The 23819-nt window shown below is 35.1% G+C and overlaps 2 protein-coding genes and 1 non-coding gene across 5 annotated transcripts; 2 read left to right on the top strand and 1 right to left on the bottom strand.

Annotated features, from left to right (window-relative positions):
• The first annotated feature begins 1919 nt into the window (after positions 1–1919).
• LOC108196150 (protein SCAR4) lies at positions 1920–9100 on the top strand. 3 transcript variants are annotated; one of them, XM_017363291.2, is made up of 9 exons: positions 1920–2353; positions 3127–3290; positions 3822–3945; positions 4025–4154; positions 4540–4601; positions 4686–8181; positions 8267–8350; positions 8449–8553; positions 8653–9100. In XM_017363291.2, exons 1-9 carry the CDS (start codon positions 2193–2195, stop codon positions 8698–8700), a joined length of 4374 nt encoding a protein of 1457 aa, XP_017218780.1. In that variant the 5' UTR covers positions 1920–2192; the 3' UTR covers positions 8701–9100. The 3 variants fall into 3 exon arrangements, with proteins under 3 accessions (XP_017218780.1, XP_017218779.1, XP_017218781.1); XM_017363290.2 differs by having other exon boundaries at positions 2054–2353; positions 4537–4601; XM_017363292.2 differs by having other exon boundaries at positions 2217–2357; positions 4537–4601.
• Positions 9101–10616: 1516 nt separating this feature from the next.
• Positions 10617–15203, top strand: LOC108193583 (uncharacterized). The gene is made up of 4 exons (XM_017360300.2): positions 10617–10886; positions 13787–13856; positions 13936–14024; positions 15011–15203. Exons 1-3 carry the CDS (start codon positions 10707–10709, stop codon positions 13983–13985), a joined length of 300 nt encoding a protein of 99 aa, XP_017215789.1. The 5' UTR covers positions 10617–10706; the 3' UTR covers positions 13986–14024; positions 15011–15203.
• Positions 15204–21158: 5955 nt separating this feature from the next.
• Positions 21159–21265, bottom strand: LOC135148104 (small nucleolar RNA R71). Its single transcript, XR_010285999.1, has one exon. It is a non-coding gene; the product is annotated as a small nucleolar RNA R71 (small nucleolar RNA).
• Between the last annotated feature and the right edge of the window lie 2554 nt (positions 21266–23819).

Here is a 23819-nt window from a genome sequence, read left to right on the forward strand (position 1 = left end):
ATCTGCTCCATCATGTATCACTTTAACAATTATGCAAACGTACGTTCAAAAAAGAAGAAATAAATGTAAGGTAACGCGGACCACACATCTTCATTTAATCATGATTTAGGATATCGTAATTCGCATATCAAGAACAAGTTTTCATCAAAATCATGGTATATTAGTTGAAATAATTCAATAATTTCAAAAATAAATTAACTGATACTTTTAATGATGTATAATATATTTAAAATTTAAAATTTCAGTATTAATTTCGAATATAATTTTGAACATAGATAATATGGTAATGGTCTCTATATCCTAACGAATTTGAATATAGATATATCATTTCAAATGTAGTTTTTGATCCATAATTTTTTTTTAAAATATACTCCCTTCGTCTCATTTAATTAAGTGACCTTATTTGATTTTCACGGAGATTTAAGAAAAATGTAGTAAAAAAATAGTAAATTTAGTTGGAAAGTGGGTAAAGTGGCGGAATATATTAAAATTTAATAATAGATTTGAGATAGCGGAGGTAAGCAGTAAGTGTAATAGTGTTTATTTAATAAAAAAGAGTATAAAATAGAGAAGTAGTGGGTGTAATAGTGTTTAAAAATAGTAAGTATAATAAGTTCATTATTTTAGAGATGTCCCAAAAAGGAATATGGGTCATATAAATTGGGACGGAGAGAATAGTACTTATTATTATTATTATTAATGCTATTAGGTTGCAAATATTACATTTTTCATATTTACATATTTTGTCAAAAAATAAAACGTAATAGGTACGCTCGAAACAATATAATGACACACGGATATTATTTAAAATACAATATAAACTCAAGACCGGTACGATAACAATATGATGACACATGAATATTATTTAAAACACGGCAAAAACTAGAGGCCCGTGCCTCGCACGGGCTTTTATGCTAGTTGGGTCATTATTTTGGAAGAAAACCAATGATGTATTGCTGTTTAAAATTTTACATTTGATTTTGAGCCCCCTAAATCTTAGTTCTAATTCCGCCAATGTATACAACTATTGAAGTTTATATAATTTTTATCATTTATTTATAAGTATTTTTTAATATTAATATATGTTATTAACAATATTTTTTTAATTTTTAATTAATTATAAATATTTTTTTCATATTTTTTATTTCTTCATTTATAATAAAACAATATTATTTATCTTGTATCAGTTACATGATAAGTTCATATTTATCTTGGAGCTGAAGACATTAGAGTCAAGAAGATTCACGTTTATTCAGGTAAATTCTTTATTTGATTTTTATGCATCTATTTATAAGTATATTTTTAATATTAATGTATATATATTATTGATGGTAGTTTTGTTTTTTATTTTTAACAACAATATAAATTATATTGTTATATATTTTAGTTCATTATTTATATAAAAAATTATTATTTATCTAATATCAGTTACGTGATAATTTTAAAAAATAATGATGGAATTTTTTGCTTTTAGTACGTTAAAAAATTGTTGTGTCGTAGGTTTATGGTTATGAATTGAGAGTTTTTTATTTTTGCTTTTTTCTATTTCAAGAATAATTTAGAGATGATAAAAAACATATGTCTAAAAGGATATAATGAAAAAAAATATAACAAAAATTTTATACTATCAATACTTATTTATTATAATATTATAAATAATATAAAAATTTAGCATGAAATTTCAATTATGATATTGTTTATTAAATTTTAGTTAACGATGTGGAGCTTCCAGATATCAGGTAGTGGTAAACAGAATGTGTACACACTATAAACAATTACCAACAGCAACCGTCCGCGTTTATTTTGTGGGACGCATGAAGGAACAATTGGGTCCCACAAACATGTCCAGCTGATCGTCATGATCTCCGCCGTTGATTCCTTCCGCATATAAGTTTCGATTTTAATTTAATTTCGATTGTAATTTAATACTATCCCTCTCATCTCCATTTATTCAATAAAAATAGACTCATCTCTTTCTCAGCTAACCTCCCTGTCACTGTGTGTAATACACACACGCATATAGTTCATCTTCCCCAATTCTGTTAAGAAGATCAAGTTCATGTAATCTGTAAGTATAGATTTGTGTATGTATACATTTAATGATGACAAATGTGGCTGAGATTAGGAGTTTAGAGAAAGGAATAGAGTGAGATTGAGTTGGTTAGGGTTTATAAGAGAGAGGGAGAGGAGAGATGCCGATGAGTAGATATGAGATACGAAATGAGTATAGTTTAGCTGATCCAGAGATATATGGAGGAGCTGATAAAGATGATAATGATCCAGAAGCTTTGCTTGAAGCTGTTGCCATGGCTGGTCTCGTTGGTGTTTTACGTCAATTAGGCGACCTTGCTCAGTCCGTACATCTCTCTCTCTCTCTCTCCCCCCTCTCTATTGTTTTTTTATGTTCTTTGTTTGTGTGTTTCTAATGCTTTGAATTTCACATGTTAAGTCATGATATGCTTCATTTGTAATTAAAACTGAAGTTAATTATATTTTCATATGCTTATAATTTTATATAATTCTATGTCTCCATGTGTTGGATATACCGTTTTTTATAAATATATATTTGTTCTTTTTAGTCATTTTAAGTTGTTGTGATTGTTTGGTTGATATACGAATTTATGTAAGTCTTGGGGATCGAATACATGAATTTGTAGTTTAGGATGTTTGTATACAGCTAGAGGCCGAGATCTTATGGAATTTTGAACTTTTTGACTTGTGATTAAGTTGATGTCAATTGCCAATACAGAACTTTCTGAATTCTCTCTTTCTTCCCTATATTCCTAACAATTTCTCCGAAGAAACTGTACAACTTCCTAATTTGTTTTTGTCCATTGGTACTTTTGAGCTTTTAGGATTGCTTTTCGTGAAAAAGTTGAGCTTCTATTAAGCTCAAGTGTAATATAAATTTACAATGGCTCTGTTCATTGTTAAACTATTAGGTTGCGCACTACAATAGTTTAGCACTCTTCTTTCATGATAGTTACTGTAAAGGGAGTTGTATAATACAGATTACAGAATTATCTCTTTTCTCTGTGAAGGAATAACCATAGTGTAGGTTTAAATTTATGTAGGAATGCTTTACTGAAAGAATTGCATGTAACAGTTGTTCCTTGCATGCTACAGGTTCGCCGCTGAGGTATTTCACGATTTACATGAAGAAGTGATGGTAACAGCTACAAGAGGCCATGGTTTAACTGTTCGTGTGAAACAGCTTGAAGCTGATTTTCCTGTGATAGAGAAGGCAATTTTATCACAAACGAGTCCCTTGGCTTTTTATTCTAATCAAGGTTTGTGTGGCAACTTAATCTTTTAAGTTGTGTTTGGTTGGGGAGAATGGAATGGAATGAGTAAAAATAAAGCAAAACAATGGAGGTAGGAGGGAAGATTTGAAAAAAATAAGTGTGCAAAATTTCTATGATGAGATTTGGGAATACTATGAATATGAGGGAGAATGGAGCAATCTTTTCAAATTGGAGAGTTTGAGATCTAATTTTGGTTTTTAGGAATAAATGTGGGAAGGAATAATTTTTTTCCAACATTTACTATATTATAATTCAAATCTTATTCATTCTTTCCAAATTCATTCATGCCAACAAAAAACAACATTATAGTACAGAATCACTTATATTGTATTCAGTATTATATGACCAGCATTATGAGAGCGGTGCTTTTAAATTCACAACTCTATTCTGGAAGCTTTATTCATTAATACACCAGCAAGGCATCTCTTCTTTAGCATGTCATGGCAGTAATCATTATAGTTCTATAATGGAATTATTAGGATGCCAAACAAAGATGATGGATATTTGAATATACAGGTACTGGCTGGCATCCTAGTCTGCATACAAACCAGAATCTAATCACTGGGGGAGACTTACCACGATTTATCATGGATTCTTATGAAGAATGTCGTGGTCCTCCTCGCTTGTTTCTTCTTGACAAGTATGACCATTGATTTTCTTTATAACAATAATTTTTTTTATGCAATGGAGACCATATAAGGAAATCTGTTCTATAATAGATTTGACGTTGCTGGTGCTGGAGCATGTTTAAAGCGGTACACTGATCCATCATTCTTTAAAGTGGAAACGTCATCCTATGGGCTGTCGAGTGCAGAAGTTCAGAAGGATAAAAGATCTCGTAAATCGAAGGTTTGTCATGAACAACTATTGTTTTCCATTATGACGGGTCTATCCTAATTCTAGAAATATAGTTGGTAGGAACCTCAGAGTTGTTTCAGATCGGTCATATATTATAGCCGATGTGCAAGTTGGGATTCATCAAATCATGTTGCTCACTAAGCCAAACGTCTTTATCTGCATTAATTCTTGAGTAATCCTATTTACAACGTCCTCTTCATTTTATTATCGAGTTGATTCATATAGATACTATATACTTGGTATAATCATTTTAGTTTTAGTGGGTCCAGTCATAGATGATAATATTGTTTCTTAAGCTTCATAAAGCAAAATGTTTTTCACTTGGATCCTCTGTTTGTTAATTTTGTAATTGTAATTGGTTTTTTGTTGGTAGCAGAAGAAAGGTTCACGCTTGAGGAACGCTGGAACCCCAGAGGTCTTTCCAGCATCTCATGCCAAGTATGGCCTTTATTATAAATTTACTGTGATCCTCATCTTTTAGATCGGAATCCTAAATAAATTATTTCCAATGTAATGTTGCAGACTCCAGCAGTTATTCTTAGAGGATCGTGTTGAGATTGGTGTCACTGACTCTGCAGGTTTTGTGAAACTGAAGAGGAAATTTATCAGGCACCCATTTTACTCAGAAACTGGGAAAAGTTTTATGGAAAAGTTCATTAGTGTGTCTTCACCCGAGGACAAAGTTGTTCATGAAGTCGCTTATGGTTCCTCAACCCTGGAATTGCCATTTCAAACTGCCAGTGAATCAGGAACTGGAGTAAGTTATCTGAAAGAATCAATGAGTGTAGAGAGGACTGTGCTAACACCAATTATGGATGAGGTAAATAAGGATCTCCAAAATAGGGAACTTTATTCGGAATCCATGCAATATCCTCTTGTGGTGGTTGACGAAAAAGAGATAGCAGTGGATGGTGAGAGAACAAACAATGACAACGAGTATGATAACAAGTCTGATGATGTTGCTAGTGAGGTAGATACTTTCATGGATGCCCTTGCTACCATGGAGCCAGAAATTGAGACTGACACAGAACTCAAATCCAAACATGATATTGGGTTTGAGGATATGGAAAAGCAGTTGATAGACTGTGATGCAAATGAAGAATTGCTTCAAGACGAATCTTCAGATTCTCAGTCGACAGGAAACTCAAATGCATCAGACAATGGGAAGGATTCAGTTAAAAAGAGGTCATCTAGTTTTTTGTATTCTGATACTGGAAGAACTTCAGCTGAGAATATGCCAGTAGATGTAGATTTTGCAGCTAAAGTGTCCCCATCTACTAAATCTTGTGAAGACGAGGTTACTATTATGTCAATGGAGAAGCATTCCTCTAGTGAGGAGCTTTCACCAGCTCAGGATTATCAACCTCCAAAGCTTGATATCCCTGATGATTCATCTAATGAGGTAACTAACTTGCCAAGATATAGGTCTGATTCTGAAGGTCCTTGTTCTAGTGTGCATCATTCAGATTCATTTCCGACACATATACCTCTGGACGAAGGAGTAGATAGAGGTACATTAAAGGGAGCACAAATTGTTAAAGAATCCTCTAATTATGATGAACATGACACCAAATTTTTCAAGATCGAAGAAAATAGCAGAAGTCGGGGCAATAATATACCTTGGACATCTAGACACTCTAGTGTTCCTTCACAGACAGAAGTTGATGAACCACTTGTGCACACAGCATCTGCTGAAAACCATACTCTGGAAAAATTAGATGGTGATTTAAGTGTCCTTCCTTCCGTTTCAGGCCATATTTCTGAAAACATTCTTGAGGTAATCTCCAAGAAAGGTGACGATAAATGTTCATATGATGATTTGCTTGAAGTAGAACATGAAGTTATATTTACCAACGATTTGATAGATAGTCAAATAAGTCCGCGTCATTCAGTTATTATACATGCAGACATTAAATCTTCTGTACCAGCCCTTTTGGATTCTGAAACAAGTAACACAGTTCTTCAGCCTAAGGTCCTTGATTCTGTGGATGATGTGCTTCCAACATCTAAGTCTATAATTGTTGATTCTAATATTGCATCAGATAGTTCTTATAATTCTTCAGTTGAGGAGCAACAGGAAGCAGAATGGGCAGATGATGTTCCTGCAATTCCTATTGTTTCAGCTTTCGATGCTTCAAAAGAAGAAGAAACCCCTACTAGCGTTTTTCCTGAAGCAGACAGTAGCGGGACAGGTGAAATTTCCAGCAGTATTAGTTTGATAGGAAGTAAAGCTACTGCAGTTACAACAAAATCTGATCACTTGTACTCCGGAGTTTCTGGATCTTCCACTGGTTTTCCTGTTCCCAGCGAAGCGGCTGATGATGGACTGCTTGAAGTTTCTTCCTGTATGAATTTGAATGAAATTGGAGCTGATGCACAAGCAATTTTCTTGGATCCCCTGAACATTGAAAGTCCTGGATCACTTGTTGATGTAAAACAAACTGAAGTGGGTCAATCGGAAAACATTATCGTTGCTGCAATTGTTGAAAATCATGATAGCGATTTTGATAATCCTGTATCTGAAAGAAATTTGCAGACAGAAGATTTCAACTGTGTTCAGAATCCAGGCCATTATGGATCTGAAGTCGATAATGAAATTCTTCTACAGAACTATAATGAATCAGATAAGCAGACTACAGAGGTTAATCAGGAAATTGGATCACCGGATTTGGACTGTGTTCGATCTAAGATGAACCTTCGTGATCATTTAGACTCTGAAATGGTTGGTTATGTTCCTGAATTGAGTTCACAACCTGTTAAAACCACTGAGTTTTCATCTTATTCAATATACAGTGTCCGAAATACAGAACCAGTTTCTTCTGTTGAAAATAATTTGCATGAGCATTCTGGTGATACTTTTCCTTCATCAATACATGACTTTCCTGATGTAAGCACTCTTTCCGAACCAGAGCTCACCCTGCAGACTGATGAATTTGATACTGAACATCTGCATGTGGATGAATCAAAACCCAATAAAGTATCTCAGTTGGAAGAGTTAAGCTCTTCAAAAAACCTGGATGAAGGAAGCAGTGATGCCCATTTTGAACCTTATTTTGTTGCAAGCAAGTCTGTAGTTCCGGTGAACTCTGACAGCCTTGCTGTGGAGAGTCTGTATGGTGATAAAGCAAGCTTTGGGTCGTCATCTAAGTTGGACTCAAATCATGCTGATTATGTAGGAAACTTAATTACTTCTGCAAGTCCATCATTAGTGACACCTATATCAGAGCTCTCTCGACAGGGAGGCCAGGAAGTTAACATCTCTGTAGAGGCTCGGGATGAATTGAGTGCAGTCCATCCTGGCATCCTTCCCCTTCCTGAATTACCTCAAGTCAGTTTGCCTGAAATGCCTCCTTTGCCACCTCTACCTCCAGCGCAGTGGAGAATAGGGAGGGCTCAGCAACATGCTTCCCTGCCTTCTTCTGATAGGGACTCGGTGCTGTTCCCACTGATGTTTCAATCTAAAACCAGCAGTAACACACAAATGGGTTATTCAAAGAATATGGATGATGATTTCCTGTCTCCGGTTCTCACCTCTAATAGTAGAAGCAGAGACATTCCAACTTCCGATAGACTAGATGATTCAGAACAATGCTTAACATTGCCCTATACAGATGAGAGCCATGGTTACCATATGCTTGTTGGAGAAGCAGGAAGTATGATGCCTAGTGTTACTCCATCTTCAACTGTAACTGGTGTGGATGAATCTTATATGTCTCAGTCTGTACCTAATCATCCTTCGAGTCAAATGCATCTGGAATTATGTCTGGAAACTGAGAGCACTTCTGCAAGATCAGAATCCGGGCTCATGACGTTGTCTGACACAAATATTCCACAACCAACAGTAGCAGATGAACGTCCAAGGGATGTTTGTACTTCTGAAGGTGAAATTGCAAGGTCGGTGAGCAACTCATTGTTTCCAGCTATTGAAGATGGAACGCTGAATGGAGATCGGCCTATGAAGCTTCCGCGGCCTCGTAGTCCTCTCATTGACGCTGTTGCTGCTCATGACAAGAGCATGGTAGTTATTGTTTTTCCACTAAATTATATGAATGTGGTTTTCAAAATTCTTATTTCATGATTTTGCGGGCCTATATGCTATGTAGTTGAGGAAGGTGACCAGACGATCTCGGCCTGAGGTACAGAAAGTAGAAGAAAGAGATAGTCTGTTAGAGCAAATACGAGCCAAGGTAAAAGTGATGAAATTCTACTATTCCCCTCATTTCTTACTATTGTTTTCATTGATTTCATTTATTAAATGGTAATTGATTTTATATTGTTCCTCCAGTCATTCAACTTGAAACCTGCAGTAGTGACTAGACCAAGCATTCAGGGTCCTAAAACCAACTTGAGAGTTGCAGCCATTTTGGAGAAAGCAAATGCTATTCGCCAGGTTTGCATTATTTCCTCAAATGCCTCGTTCCTAGTATTTTGCATCTATTGTGTTTGCCCTTCTTGCAGTGGAATAATGAATAGTAAATTTGTTATCTAGGCATTTGCTGGTAGCGATGAGGATGAGGATAGTTGGAGCGATTCGTGAATTTTGTGTTCCAATGTAGGTGTCTTTACGAGCTGTGCAATACAAATCTTCTTTCATAATCTTTTTGCTGAGACGGACATGATTTATATGCCAGGGATCACAACCATGAATAGGATAAGAATAAAATTCTTTTTTAGTAAATAGTTAATACCTGTACTATGCAATATTCTTTTTTGTCTACCCTATACATGTATAGATTACCTTACAAAATCTAGTATACTCTTAGTCCTGCCGATCCACCTCTGCCAGTGGTATCCTAAATATGTAATTTGCAAGTGTGTTACATAGTTCTATCTGTTGCAATAGATCTTTGTACGAATCATTACATTATACTTTTGTCATTTGTCAAAATGATGATATCAGTGAATATGGTACAAGAATGTAGTGCTGTGTTCCCTCAGTTTTGACCGTGCAAGTGTTATTTCTGCTGCATGTCCCCGTTAATGTGACTGGTCGGTTTCAGTGAATTGTAAAACTTCTAAATTTTAAATTTATAATACACTATAATTTGTGTGCTTCCAGTATTTCAGTAGCATGAAAGATAAAATTGTTAAGAGCACGGCCACTGTGCAATTTGTGGTGCATATTTCTTTGTTTCTTTTCTACTTCTTCTTGTGGGGCGGAGCCCAGAAGGTGGTTTGCGGGCTGGCCGTTATAAACCATACTCCGTCGCCCGAGGTCGTTTAGCTTGGGAGACGAAAGTTTGACGCACATTCTAATGCTCGTGAAAAACATAGTTTTATAACTTATTTTTTAATCTTTTTTTTTGAATAAAAATTTGATGTTTAAATTTTTATACACAAAAAAAAATCTCAGGAATAAGTTTCGGAAATATGTTTTATAAGAGTTTTAAAATGTGTCAAGCAGTGAAAAAAAAAGGGTAAAGAAATTAGGGGACGGAGGGAGTGTTTTTTTTTTTTGGTACGAGATAGCTGAGCGTACGACAATTGGCAGATTATTAAAAGGGCTCTTTTAACTTTTAACAGAATACTGAGTAGATATAGTTATATTACATTATAAAATATATAATATATATATAGTAAAGTTTTATGGAGACCACTTTTTTTGGAGACCGTGGAGATCGTTTATGTTCTGCAAGTAAAATATGCATAAAAACTTATAATTTTGCAAATCATGTTGTACAAAGATCATTATATAATTTAAAATCTTGAATATCATGTATGTTTTGCATGTAGAATATTATATAATATTTTATCCTGTGGAATATGTTTAGTTTGCAGAATATTTGTTCAATTTGCAGAACATACACATTCTACTTATCAAACATAGATGTTCATTAACAATTTTAATGAATTGGTGATATTTCTTCACAAAATAATATATTATGCAGTATTTTGATTGGCAAAATTATATGTTTTGCAGTGTTTTTATGCAATATTTTACTTGCAGAACATAAGTGGTCTCCACGGTCTCCAAATAAAGTGGTATCCATAGAACTTTACTCATATATATATATATATATATATATATATATATATATATATATAATTTCAATATCCTGCTAATGGTTGTTCTAAAACTTAATAATTTTTAGTTGATGCACAAAATATTGATTGTTCCTGTTCTACACCCTAAAAAAAGTTTAAAAGGAGAGGAAAATATTAATCATGTCACTAAAATTGTTATAAGACGAGAGAACTAAAAAAAAGGTTTACAAAAAAAATAAAATTATACTTGAATGAAAAATTAGCTATAATTTGAAACTTGAAATAGTTTTGTTAATTATAAATTAATGATGGGAGAAATGGTATTACGCCCAAATTTGGTGACCAACTTTTCAAAGTGCATCGTCATCATAACTGTACCATCACCGCTTTTTACGGCAGGGGCACGACAGTAATTGAATTAAAATTTTATCCGTAATATTTCTGTACTTGGCCCCACCACACAGCATTATAATATAGGAGCAATTCTATCCCCTGTGCAGTCAAAAAGCAAAGCCCCAACTGAGCTTGAAATCAAAACATACGAAATTGAAGTGGGTTATGATGGAAGATAGCAGTAGTGAGAGGAAAAGAAGTTGTTTATCAGAAGTGGTGTCTGATTGCGTGAGGCGATGGTTTCAAGAAACACTCAAAGAAGCAAAAGCAGGGGATCTTAATATGCAGATCTTGGTTGCCCAGATGTATTATAGTGGTTATGGTGTTCCCGTTGATGCCCAAAAGGTCCCTTTCTCTGCTCCTTTTTATTTTTGTTTTATGTATGTTTTTTGTTCTTGTATTTGCAATTGGGTTGCTTTGGATCACTTCTTTGTCTTGTTGGGTCGTTTTGATTTCTCATTCTATATTGGTTTTGGGATGGAGCTTGTTTGAATCTATCTTTAGGTTTTCGAGCTCGAAAAGCCCATGATTAGGTTAGGGTATTATTCAAAGCTAAGCTTTAGTTTGATTTCGCTTTTTTAAGGCTAAAAACCTTGGTCAAGCCTAATTATAAGCAGTGTTCTTGCCTCTTGGTTTGCAAAAAGTGGCTTGTGTTTCCACTATCAATCAAGAAGAGAGGCTTAAGTGTTGCAATAGGGAAGCTATAAGTGTTTTCATTTTATTTTATTTTTGCTTCGCTTTTGCTTAAATGTTTGTCAATGTTGATAAATCTAAGTTGTAACGGTAATAAATTATAGTTGTAACATACTAGTTAAAGAGGATTATTGTTACTATAGGAATAAGGTTTTGATTGGATAGTTTACAAAATATTATACTCCCTTCGTCCCACTCAAATCTATACACCTATTTTTGCATTGCTTGGCACTCATTTTAAGACTTGCATAAAGTACAGTTCTATAATTTATTTTATTCTATTTTTGTTTCTGATTATATTTTTATTTGGAAGAAAAAAAAAAATTAAAATAATTTGTGGAACTTTATTTTATTAGAACCTTAAAATACGTGCCGAACCCTATGTCCTAAAGGTATTCTATTCGTTGGGACAGAGTGAGTGATTGTTATTTGAGGTTTTTTAAGTTATGTATTGTTGACTACAAAAAACTTTCAATTGTTTGTGTTAAACAATGCTATTTTTGTTGTGTTAATATATAATATGTAGTTATAATATATTCTTATACCACTTTGGGCAATTCCAATGATGTGATATTATATTGTTCTATATTTATATTATAAAACAAAAACTAAGATTCATCAACACTCTGATGGTGTGTTGTATATCTTGTGCTAGAATAGAAAAGTGCTATAGTTTGTGCTATTTTGAACAAAAGATACATGGAGCTATAATTGCTAAAGTGGAAAGAGAGAAAAATGGATAAAAATGTATTTGGGGTCTTTGAAAGTTAGTTAAATATATATTCAAAAGTGGTGTGTATTTTGAAGTTGGTTAAATTTGAAACGAGCAAGTGGAGTTATACATTTTTAATATACAACTTATTTTATTTTTTGTATTTTTAATGAATACCTTTTAATCGGAGTGATACCTCAACTGCCATTAGAGTACACGATTGTTCCCTATAATTTTGTATGTCTTCATATTGTATTTTGAATTTTTAATGAAACATATACATTTTGATCACAGTGAATGTGATCACAGTGAATGAGCTTATAAATTAGTAAATTTATTTGTGTATTAGTGATTAAATTTGTGTTCATATTATCATAATTATCAAATAAGACCTTTCAGTAAATGTGTAACATTCAAAGAATCAAATGCTTACTATACTACTCCCTCTGTCCCAGCAGGTTCTTTACGTTACTTTTTGGCACGCATTTTGAAGCTCCTATAAAATATACTTTCATAATAAATTTTTAAATTTTTTTTCCTGAAAAAAATTTGACGTTTAAACTTCTATTCAAAAAAAGAAAAAATTAAAAATACGTTATAGAACTATACTTTACAAGAGTCTCAAAATGCGTGCAAACAGTTTACGTAAACAATCAGGCGGGACGGAGGGTGTATATATTATTAAAGCTAAACATGGAAAAGTTTGGTCATTGGTTTGTAATCCGGTATAGTGCATTATGACCGTTAGATCACTTAATCAAATTGATTAGAATCGTTAGATTGAATTTTCAATATATCTCTGTCTTAGATGCTATTAAAGGTTTAAGGTTCGAATCCCATCAAGAGCATATTACAACATTTATATTGTAACATCTATTGAACACTAATAAACAAGAGAGAAAAAATACAAAGAGAATATATTGTCATATTTTATTCTAATGTTATTGACATTAGATTTATTAAAATTATTAAATTATTGAAATACTATAATAAAGAACACCCGCGGTATGCTAGTATATGTTATGTTATTTTTCGTAGTTGCCAAGAATAGACCACTATGGTAGTAATTCTGACAAGATTCATTTAACGTGTTATATATATACTCGAAATCAGTGTTGCACGGATCGTGGATCGATCCGGTACACGATACGAGTTCGGGTACGTGGATCGTGGATCATCATAATAAATGTGTTCTCGGTTTGATTATCTGTTATTTATACAACACATACTATATATAACATTTTGGCAAGATTTGAAATCTAAATTCTTAGTTATTTTTTTCTCAAAAACAATATTGTATCTCTATATGCCTTTGGTATGGTTTGATTCCTAAACCTTTCAAATAAATTTTATATTTCTGTCAAGGTTAAAATGCGGAACCTTTAGCAGCACAATCACGAACTGACTTATATAAGCATATTGTACAATACGCTTTTCAGCAGTCTATTGTTCTTTGTGCTTAAGCTTTGGGAGGTCCCCTGTGTTTTTGCATTTTGTTTTTGACAACCATGTTGGTGATCAGCCTAATTTGGTTACAGTAGTGAAACTTTGAAGAACCTAATTTGGTTACAGAGTAAGTGAAGCTGTGAAAGGGAGAGTGAAAAGAACTCTTAAATGTTTAGAAAGGATAAGGATTTACAGATTGATGGCCTGCCTTGTAAAACGCAAAGAGTTTTGGTTATTTTATCTCTCTAAGCTTAAGTAACCTGAATCAATTGTTTAGGTAACAGTCAGAGTTTTAAATAACCTGGATCAATTGTTATTATTGTGAATGCCAAATAAATTGCTCCTTTCACCTATTAAATCTGTGCTTGTTATATTGATTGTCTTTCGGAATTAGGGAAAATTGTGGATGACTCGAGCTTCAAGAGTCAGATCTTCAGTATGGAAAGTTAGCAATAAGCGCCCAGGTGAACCTATTTTCTGCCCAGCTAAATATAAGTGTAAATGGTCATTTTTCACAGTGCTGATACAGCTGAACTTTCTCAGGTTACAATGCTAGTGATTCTGATTCAGATGAATTGGTAGGTGATACTTGATCAGCACATGACATAGCATATTTGTCAGTTCAGCAGGAAGTAAGTTAAGATTTGAATATTATTTTTTTGGCGTCAATGGTTTTATGCACAATATGAATTACAGCACAATCACAACATCCTGCGTCTGCAATGTTTGAAGTTTGAATTGTAATTTTTTTTATTAAAATTTGTCAGGGCCAGTGTAATTTTAGGGACAAAATGGAAGGGATCAGACAGATGTGCAGTATAGAAACCTGATCATTGTTTTGTTTAGATGTCTTATATAAATTTCTGTCGTCCTCTTTTAAAATTTTTATTTTGGATAAAATGGTGAACTGTTAAATTTCTTCAATAGATTTCCTCAATCTGCCTGGTTGCCTTTTTTCCCTTTTCAAGTCCCTACACTTTAGCTCTCTTTTCCATGAACACACAAGCCTGATTAAGATGATAGCAATAATTGTTTTAATTGACAAATTGACTAGATTAGTATGTGTTAATAAGTATATATGTTTTTTATTTTATTATTAAGATAATGAGGATAGAAACTAGAAAGTTTTTAAAACATAATTAGGATTATTATAATTCTATTAAGAATAAGTTTTAAATTTTTTTAGAGTGGAAGTTTTTTTTTCAGTTTAAGTTTCAACAAGTTATAGATGGAAGTTGTTTTCTTTGAAATATGAAACATTAAGGTATAATTATCAATTTGAATGAAGCAGTAGGGTTGAAAATCCTTTGAAGCCTAGTTAATTGCTTGTGTGTCTGTCAACACATTGGAGGGTAAGAGGAATGTTAATTATGATCTGGAAATTGGGCGTTGGGCGTTGCTTCCTCATTTGAAAGTCTTCATTGGCCACATAAGATTTTTCTTACGGTTGCTGCATCTAACTGAAGTTGTGATCTTGATTTTATCACCGTAGCGTGCAGAAAAGCAACACACACACACACATGTAATTATAAACGACATTGTTATTCATTATTAGTGAATTGACTATTAATTTATTTTATATCTATTGTATCTTAGTTCTTCCGTCTTTGTTTTGCAGGATCATACAGTTTCTTACTCAATATTGTTCAGGTTCATATTGATTGTACCAGTGACTACCTTTTTACCTGTTTCTGCTGAGAAAAAGTTAAATTAATTGTTTTGCCCAGATAAATCAGTTGTAGATATTCTTTATGTACCAGAATTGTTGTTCGGTTGTTTTAATCTTTAAATTATGAAAGAAATTTTTAGCATTTTTTTCTGCAAATGTTGGACGATGTTTGAAACTCCTTGCCTGAGATTATAAGAAATCAGGACAAACAGGATAGCAGAATTGGCTGTGTGGGATTATCTGTGATCATAAGTTCTACAAGGAAATGATATTATAAAAAGTTTATAAATCTCCTATAGAGGATCTTAAAACTCCCTCTGCCGAATACGACCTAATATTTAGACTCTGCTACCCATAGACTCTGCTACAAGGACGATGTTTGAAACTCCTTGCCTGAGATTATAAGAAATCAGGACAAACAGGATAGCAGAATTGGCTGTGTGGGATTATCTGTGATCATAAGTTCTACAAGGAAATGATATTATAAAAAGTTTATAAATCTCCTATAGAGGATCTTAAAACTCCCTCTGCCGAATACGACCTAATATTTAGACTCTGCTACCCATTGCTCAACAGGGTCCTGGTCCCCGGCCATTGATGGCTGCGGACTTGTTGCCTGTTGGTGGTCAACTATTTTTTTTGTTGCCTGTTGCTGGTCAACTATTTTTTTGTTGCCTGTTGGTGGTCAACTATTTTTTTTGGTATGCTCAGCGCTTTTAACCATTAGACTTTGCCTGTTGAATGTAATTATTTATGAGAAGCAAGGATGTTGTATTTATTATATTTTCATTCATTCTATCTGTGATGTCTGCCGGAGGCCTTTCATGTTAATTTAAATTTGGTAAAATTGAGGTGGAGTGATCAAGAGCCTGTTGGCTAATTTTAAAATAATAACTTATGATTTATAATGATTTAATGTGGTAAGTAATCAGTTTAGTTTATTTTAAATTATTTATTTGGATAATTTTATTATTACTTAATATGATAACATTTTATTTTTCTAAAATTGCCGTTTATATAATTTTATATTATATATGAATTATGAGTTATTAAAATATAATGATAAAAATAAATTTGATAGATTATTTATTTTTAGTGTTAAAATTGGCTTCTAATAAAAAAATAAAAAAAAATTAAAATAGCTTCAATTGTCATATTTCTTCTTGTGTTTTTGCTAACTTCTGCTTTAGCTTCAACTTTCTCAGCAAATTCAACATTTGATTTCTTAAGCTTTATTTTGTCAACTAACTTGAAAATTGCTCTCTCTTCGGTTAAACTTGCTCCATTTTTGTTATCTTCATTCCTGGGTTGCCCTTGATTAGACTTCAATGATTTGCTCTACAACATCTCAAACTCGTCAAACTTTAGCACTCGATGAAGGACCTTCAGTGTCATTTTGCTCAGATCACTTTCTTTTCTAATTGTAGAGATCTTTTGTTCCAGGGGATTTGGGAGTTTTAACAAAAACTTGAGATTGACTTCATGAGTTTAATAATACTTGTCATAAAGCTACAAGTCATTGATCAATTTATTGAATCTGTCAACCACATCAGTGATGCTCTCCCTTGGTTTTGTCATTGAGACCAAGATTTGTCTTTGGTTAGATCCCATTTCTTTAGTTCCTTTGCAAGAAATCTCTATCTTCTCCCAAATTTGTTTAACAATCTCACAATTGAAAATGTTGTTATACATGACATTATCTTCTCCCAAATTTGTTTAGTAATCTCACAATTGAAAATGTTGTTATACATGACATTATCGAGAGACTCAATCAATATCAATTGTAGACTGCAATCCAATGACACCTTATCCTTCTCAGTATCTATAAAATGAGTGGGCTCATTTGGCATATATTATGCACGAACAACATCATCTCCTTCTATTGTTATAGAAACAAGGATCATGAGATGTAACAGCCCAAATTTTCAAACCATTATTTAACAATGAAATGTCAAAATCAAGCATGAATAACATTAAACCAAAACTAAGAAGAAAAAATAATAATCTCAATGTCTAAAAGTAATTTAGACATCTCCAAATGACACTAATAGAAGTTTAAAATCAATTAAACCAAGTCCCGGAATTTATTAAATAATTCATCAAACTAATTTGGGTAGCACTCATCTCAAGTCCCGCTAACCTCTGATTACCTGCGGAAAGGAAATAAACTGTGTGAGCCAGATGCCCAATACGAATATAATCTAAAGGAATACAAATATCATTATAACTGATTGAATTATGTCTCACCAACGCGCGCGAAGTAACAATCATGTGGAAATCACATTATGTCAAAACCGGATGAAGTGAATAGAACTAAGTAAATAAAAAGACCGAGTCAAGTAAGTTGTATATCAATAAGAGTCTCTTATACGAATATGTACTTGCACCAAACAAAGTACAAAACATAAAATTCTCCACTGGTAATCCACGAGAAGAAAACACGTGTAATGCACAAAACATTTCCATAAACAAAGAATCCTTCTCCTTTAATCCACAAGAAGAAAACACGGGAAATGCACAAAGTATTTCCATAAACAGAGAATCCTTCTCCGGTAATACACGAGAAGAAAACACACTATAGCGATCATGATCTATACACAATCTCATACTCGAGATATGTGCTCGTATACTCACAGCACTGATACGAGTAAGTGCCGAATTCACCAGACACTCCAAACTCCATAAACTCGTCTATGATTTAATCACACAGATAGATTTAAGAGCCCAACAAAAAGAGTTACAATATTTCCAAACTCATTTAACAAAATAGAACCAAACAATGTCGCAAATAAATGTGAAACAAAACGATACGTACAAATATAAATGAGTTGACAGTATTACTTCCAATAAAATGGATACGAGACGAATAAACAGTGTGTACTAGAAAGTACACATAAAATACAAGGGTTACGATTTTATAAATTTTGCTTGGCAATAAATATGACAAGCCATATAAATCAAAAGGAAAGAATAATAAAATTCATACCTGAAATAATAATAATTAATCGCTCAATATCAAAATAGCTTCCGCAGGCACACGACACTTTTATTCCTTCCACTCACATCTAAAATAAATAAATAATATAACAGTATAATCAATACAATTATCCAAAATTGCACATGTCAATATTTTATTCTAATTAAAATACTAAAATTGATCATTATGCTAATAATATAAATTAACAAAATATTTTAAGACTAACGTAAAGGTAAGCTCCACACCAGACAAACAACTAGTCTTGCACAATTAATATTAAAACAACTAGCAGAGTACTTGCAGAGTATGTTTACGTATATAGGAAGAATATCGCGAAGAACACGGGACGGAGAGTGATGGAGAATGTAGTTGATCTTGTGGTTTGATCCTTGAGAGAAACAGAGAAAGAGTTCTCAGGCTCACTAATGAGGCGGCCCAGCAGAATGATGAACCCTCAAGTCTTCATATATCTTCCAAGTAGTGGGGGCTCATGAATGAGGCGACCTAGTAGAATGATGAGCCCTCAAGTCTTCAGATATCTTCTAAGTACGTAGTGGGGGCTCATGAATGAGGCGGCCTAGCAGAATATACTCAGTCCAGTTCTCCCTCCAGTTGGAGAGCAGTTAATGTTTTTAAATAGAGGTGGATGAACCCACCTTGGTGATCCATATCTGAATATGGGCCTGCCAAGGCCCATGTCAAATTTGGGCAGAACAACTACACCCCGATTCCTGTTCGCCATTAGAGATGCGAGGAGGAATCCCAACGAGGCTTTGAAAAAATGTGTATGTATGTATTTGACGAGGCCAGGACAACGATCCCAAAATTAGCGAGGCCTCACCTAGCTACTTGGTGGAGCCGAGCCCGGGTGGAGTGACCCCAGGTGAAGCGACCCCCGATACAATGACCCCGGTCGAGCAACCCCAGGTGAAGCGACCCCGAAGGAAGTGATAAGTGGTATTTATACACACTTATAGGCCTTCATTTCCACTTAAATTGGTTGGTTGTACTTAAGTGTTTAGTGTCTTTTGATGTGTTTTTATTGTTTTTCTGTGCAGGTCACGAGTTGAGGTGATGAAGTGAATTTCTATCATTTTAGGTTGGTTTTGGTGCATTATTTGCAAGAATAGAGAATTATGGATTCACCGCGACTTGGGATTTTGTGGGTATATCTTCTACAAACCCTCACGAGAGCACACTCGTCCACTAGAGCTATCTAGGGGTTTAAAGGGCTTGTTGCATATGCTAAATGCAACCGTGATCACCTACGGAAGTGGTACTAGAAGCGAGGAAGGACATGCACGCGAGAACGAGCGAGAAACGAAGAAACGAGGCTGTCATCACAGACACTAGCGCGCCCGCGCTAGTGCCAAGCGCGCCCGCGCTACATCTGGTGACTAGCGCGCCTGCGCTACACTTAGCGCGGCCGCGCTCCGCAGAAATTCCCCGGGCCGATTTTTACAGCTTTTCTGATGGATTTTCGCAGCGGTCGAGGCCCGGTTGACTTAGTCAATGTAATTTTTATTTCTCGTGTGTAAAAAAAAACCCTAGCCTCATAGTCGTAGTAAGAAGTTTTAGTAGAGAAAAATATCGTAGTTTCAGTTTAATCATTCAAGCACATTATCAGTTGTATTAGATCGTTCTTCGCGAGGAAGTGACAGTTTCGAGCGAGATCGTGAACTTCAATCTGTAACGTGTGATCTTTATTATTAATTCAAGCATTTTTATTCCATTTAATTCTTGTCTTTTATTTATAATGTTTTCACTAGAACCCATGATGTCGATTAGTTCGATTATGAACTAACCGCCTTCATGGGATTCTAATGGATTTATCGATGTAATCTAGTAACGAATATTAATTACTTGATTTTGTGACGTACGTTGATTTCTTTGCATGAGCCGTGCTTATTCTTCTTAGGAGCGTAGCTAACTTCTAAGTTGTTTGTTAATTCTTTCTGAAGCGAGAGTGGATGATCGAATTTAGAACTATGCCATGTAAACATAGGATTATGTGAATGAAACATAATTTGTGGTAGACTTGAACTATTTTTATCACCCTATGTAATCACGATAGACGACTTGTTATTAAACCTCTCTGCTTACACTACCGCTATAGAGATATAGGGTCTGAGCTTTGTTGGTGTCCATGAGATTTCTATCTTAATTGTGGATTTTGATTGGTATGATATGTGTGCAACGAGAGTTGGCATGTATTACTTTCGTGTTGTCTGATTAGGATCAACAGTCGCATGTTACTTAGTAATTTCAATTCTAGATGAATTCGATAATGAAATTAGAATCCCATGTGTTTTCCTATTCTGAATTTGATTAGTAATTTTAATTATTAGTATAAAAGAAACCAATCCTTGTTAATTGTCTTGGCAGTGATAATTGATCATACATTGTTGCATAGGTGCGTATTCTTAATTCACCAGTCTCTGTGGGATCGAACTTAATATATTACTTGTGATCACGTGCGCTTGCGTGTAGATTTTTGCGAACAAGTTTTTGGCGCCGCTGCCGGGGACTCGGTGTTAATTAATTAGTTTATGTACTTGTCTTCAGTGTGCGTTAAAAATTCACTGACTAGGATTCTATTCTCTTCTCACTTTTCTTCTTTTATTTATTTCAGGTACTTGGGTCGCGTTTATGCAAACACGTTCTCAAACCCGTAAAAGAAAAGCAATTGATTCAACGTCATCTTCTTCTTCTGATTCTGAAACAATGCCGGAACCTGAAGCACAACCAGACAGCAAGGCATTGAAGGATTTCTCTATGCCAAAGATCGATGATATCCAATCAAGCATTGTCAGGCCTGCAATCGCAGCCAAAGCCTTTGAAATCAAACCAGGAACCATTCAAATGGTCCAGAACTCGGTACAGTATGGGGGTTCTCCTACTGAAGACCCCAATATGCACATACGGAATTTTATAGAGATCTGTGACACCTTCAAATTTAATGACGTCTCTGATGAAGCTGTAAAGCTAAGACTTTTCCCATTTTCACTGAGAGATAAGGCTAAGGGATGGTTACATTCTTTACCATCTGGTTCGATTACTACATGGGAAGATCTAGCTCAGAAATTTCTCACTAAATTCTTCCCCATGGCAAAGACGGCTGCATTACGAAATGCTCTATCTCAATTCTCTCAACAATCAGGAGAAACATTCTGTGAAGCCTGGGAGCGATATAAGGAGATGCTAAGGAAGTGTCCCCATCATGGCATGCCGGATTGGATGCAAATAAACAGTTTCTATAATGGTCTTGGACCTCAATCCAGACCTATGCTTGATGCTGCTTCTGGAGGTGCACTATGGGCAAAGAGTTATGAAGAAGCTTATGATCTCATTGAAATGATGGCTGCTAATGAATATCAGAACCCCACTCAAAGACTTACTCAAGGGAAGGTAGCCGGAATTCTTGATCTTGACACGTCTACAGCTATAGCAGCTCAACTGAAGGCTCTCACGATGAAAGTTGATTCTCTGGCTCACCAAGGAATTCAACAGCCAATCTCTATTTGCGAATTATGTGCTGGTGCTCATGCTACTGATCAGTGTGCCATTTCTAGTGAATCAGCGCAATTTGTGAGCAACTTTCAGAGAAGTCAACAGCCTGCTCCAGCTACTTATCATCCTAGCAACCGAAATCATCCGAATTTCAGCTGGAGTAATAATCAGGGTTATAATCAGCCTCAACAAGGATTTCAACAGGGACCTAAACAGTATAATCAAGCTGGAAATTCACAACAGTATGCGCCTAAACAGCCATATCACCCTCCGGGATTTCAGAATCATGGGCAATCAGCTAACGAAAGGTCTGACATGGAAGAGCTAAGGCTCATGTACAAGAGTCAGGCAGTAACTTTAAAAGCCTTGGAGACACAAGTTGGTCAGTTAGCTAATGCTTTACTAAGCAGACCACAGGGGAATCTCCCTAGTGATACAGAAGTACCAGGTAAGAGGGACCCTAAAGAGCAAGTCCAATCCATTACGCTGAGATCTGGAAGAACTACAACAGGGCCTACCTCAACATTGGTACAAGATCAGGGTGATGAACCGCAAGAAATTCCAGCAGAAGTTCCTTCAAATACAATTGGCACCAACTCAACTGTTGAAAAGGATAAGGCTATTCCTGCAGCTGCTCCGATGTCAAAACCAGAATATCCACCACCTCCATTTCCTAGGAGGTTAAAAAAACAGCAGCTGGATAAGCAATTTGGTAAATTCCTAGAAGTATTCAAAAAGCTTCACATCAACATTCCGTTTGCTGAAGCACTCGAGCAAATGCCTAGTTATGCCAAGTTCATGAAGGGTATTCTTTCAAAAAAGCTAAAGCTTGAAGAGTTAGAGACCGTGGCTTTAACGGAGGAATGCAGTGCTGTACTTCAACAGAAATTACCACCTAAGCTTAAAGATCCGGGAAGTTTTACTATTCCTTGCACTATCGGGAAGTTCTCCTTTGATAAGTGTTTGTGTGACTTGGGAGCTAGCATCAATCTGATGCCTCTATCTATCTTCACACAACTTGGCCTACCAGAGCTCAAGCCAACAAATATGTCTTTACAGTTGGCTGATCGTTCGATCACATATCCGAGGGGTATAATTGAAGATGTGCTAGTCAAAGTTGATCAATTAATATTTCCAGCCGACTTCGTGATTCTTGATTTTGAAGAAGACAAAAGGATTCCTATCATCTTGGGTAGACCATTTTTAGCCACTGGCCAAACATTAATCGATGTCCAAAAAGGGGAACTCACAATGAGAATACAAGATCAAACTGTCACGTTCAACGTATTCAATGCAATGAAATTACCAACTGATGAGGAATCTTGTTTCAGTGTGGATGTGCTAGACACTACGACAGAAGCTAATAGCCAGCGGGTTCTACAGAATGATGCATTGGAAGTAATCCTTACCAATGATGAGGAATGGGACAGTGAAGAAGAATTGGAAGAGATCCATCATCTTAACTCATCACCTTGGAGAAAGAATTTTGAACCACCTGTCGAATCTCTTGGCTTGGAAGAACAAAAGGAAGATCACAAACCACTACAGCCATCAGTAATCGAAGCACCTAAACTTGAACTTAAACCACTACCGGATCACTTAAGGTATGCTTTTCTTGGCAAAGGTTCTACTCTTCCTGTGATTATTGCATCTAACTTGTCAGGTGAGGAAGAGGAAAAACTTTTGAGGGTGCTAAGGGAATTCAAAACAGCGATTGGTTGGACCATAGCTGATATCAAGGGCATCAGTCCCTCCTTTTGTCAACACAAAATTCTCATTGAAGAAGGAAGCAAACCTTCAGTGGAACAACAAAGAAGGCTAAATCCTATCATGAAGGAGGTTGTAAAGAAAGAGATTCTTAAATGGCTTGATGCAGGTATCATTTATCCAATTTCAGATAGCTCATGGGTGAGTCCAGTGCAGTGTGTGCCTAAAAAAGGGGGAATGACAGTAGTAGCCAACGAAAAAGGGGAACTTATCTCAACTAGAACTGTCACTGGTTGGAGGATTTGCATGGACTACCGAAAGCTGAATAAAGCTACAAGAAAGGATCACTTCCCTCTGCCTTTTATTGATCAGATGCTTGACAGGTTGGCTGGTCATGAATTCTATTGCCTATTGGATGGGTATTCTGGCTATAATCAGATTGCTATCTCTCCGGAGGATCAAGAAAAGACAACCTTTACATGCCCTTATGGTACATTTGCATTCAGAAGAGTACCTTTTGGCTTATGTGGTGCACCAGCCACTTTTCAAAGGTGCATGATGGCA

This window comes from Daucus carota, chromosome 7 (genome assembly GCF_001625215.2).
Source record: "Daucus carota subsp. sativus chromosome 7, DH1 v3.0, whole genome shotgun sequence".
Taxonomy (NCBI): Eukaryota; Viridiplantae; Streptophyta; class Magnoliopsida; order Apiales; family Apiaceae; genus Daucus; species Daucus carota.

Bases quoted from the DNA above. Each gene is read 5' to 3' on its own strand.
- LOC108196150 (XM_017363290.2), top strand. From the start codon at position 2,193: ATGCCGATGAGTAGATATGAGATACGAAATGAGTATAGTTTAGCTGAT. The intron at 2,354-3,126 runs GTCCGTACATCT...TGCATGCTACAG, and splicing joins CAATTAGGCGACCTTGCTCA to GTTCGCCGCTGAGGTATTTC. The intron at 3,946-4,024 runs GTATGACCATTG...GTTCTATAATAG, and splicing joins CGCTTGTTTCTTCTTGACAA to ATTTGACGTTGCTGGTGCTG.
- LOC108193583 (XM_017360300.2), top strand. From the start codon at position 10,707: ATGATGGAAGATAGCAGTAGTGAGAGGAAAAGAAGTTGTTTATCAGAA. The intron at 10,887-13,786 runs GTCCCTTTCTCT...TTTCGGAATTAG, and splicing joins TTCCCGTTGATGCCCAAAAG to GGAAAATTGTGGATGACTCG. The intron at 13,857-13,935 runs GTGAACCTATTT...GAACTTTCTCAG, and splicing joins AGTTAGCAATAAGCGCCCAG to GTTACAATGCTAGTGATTCT.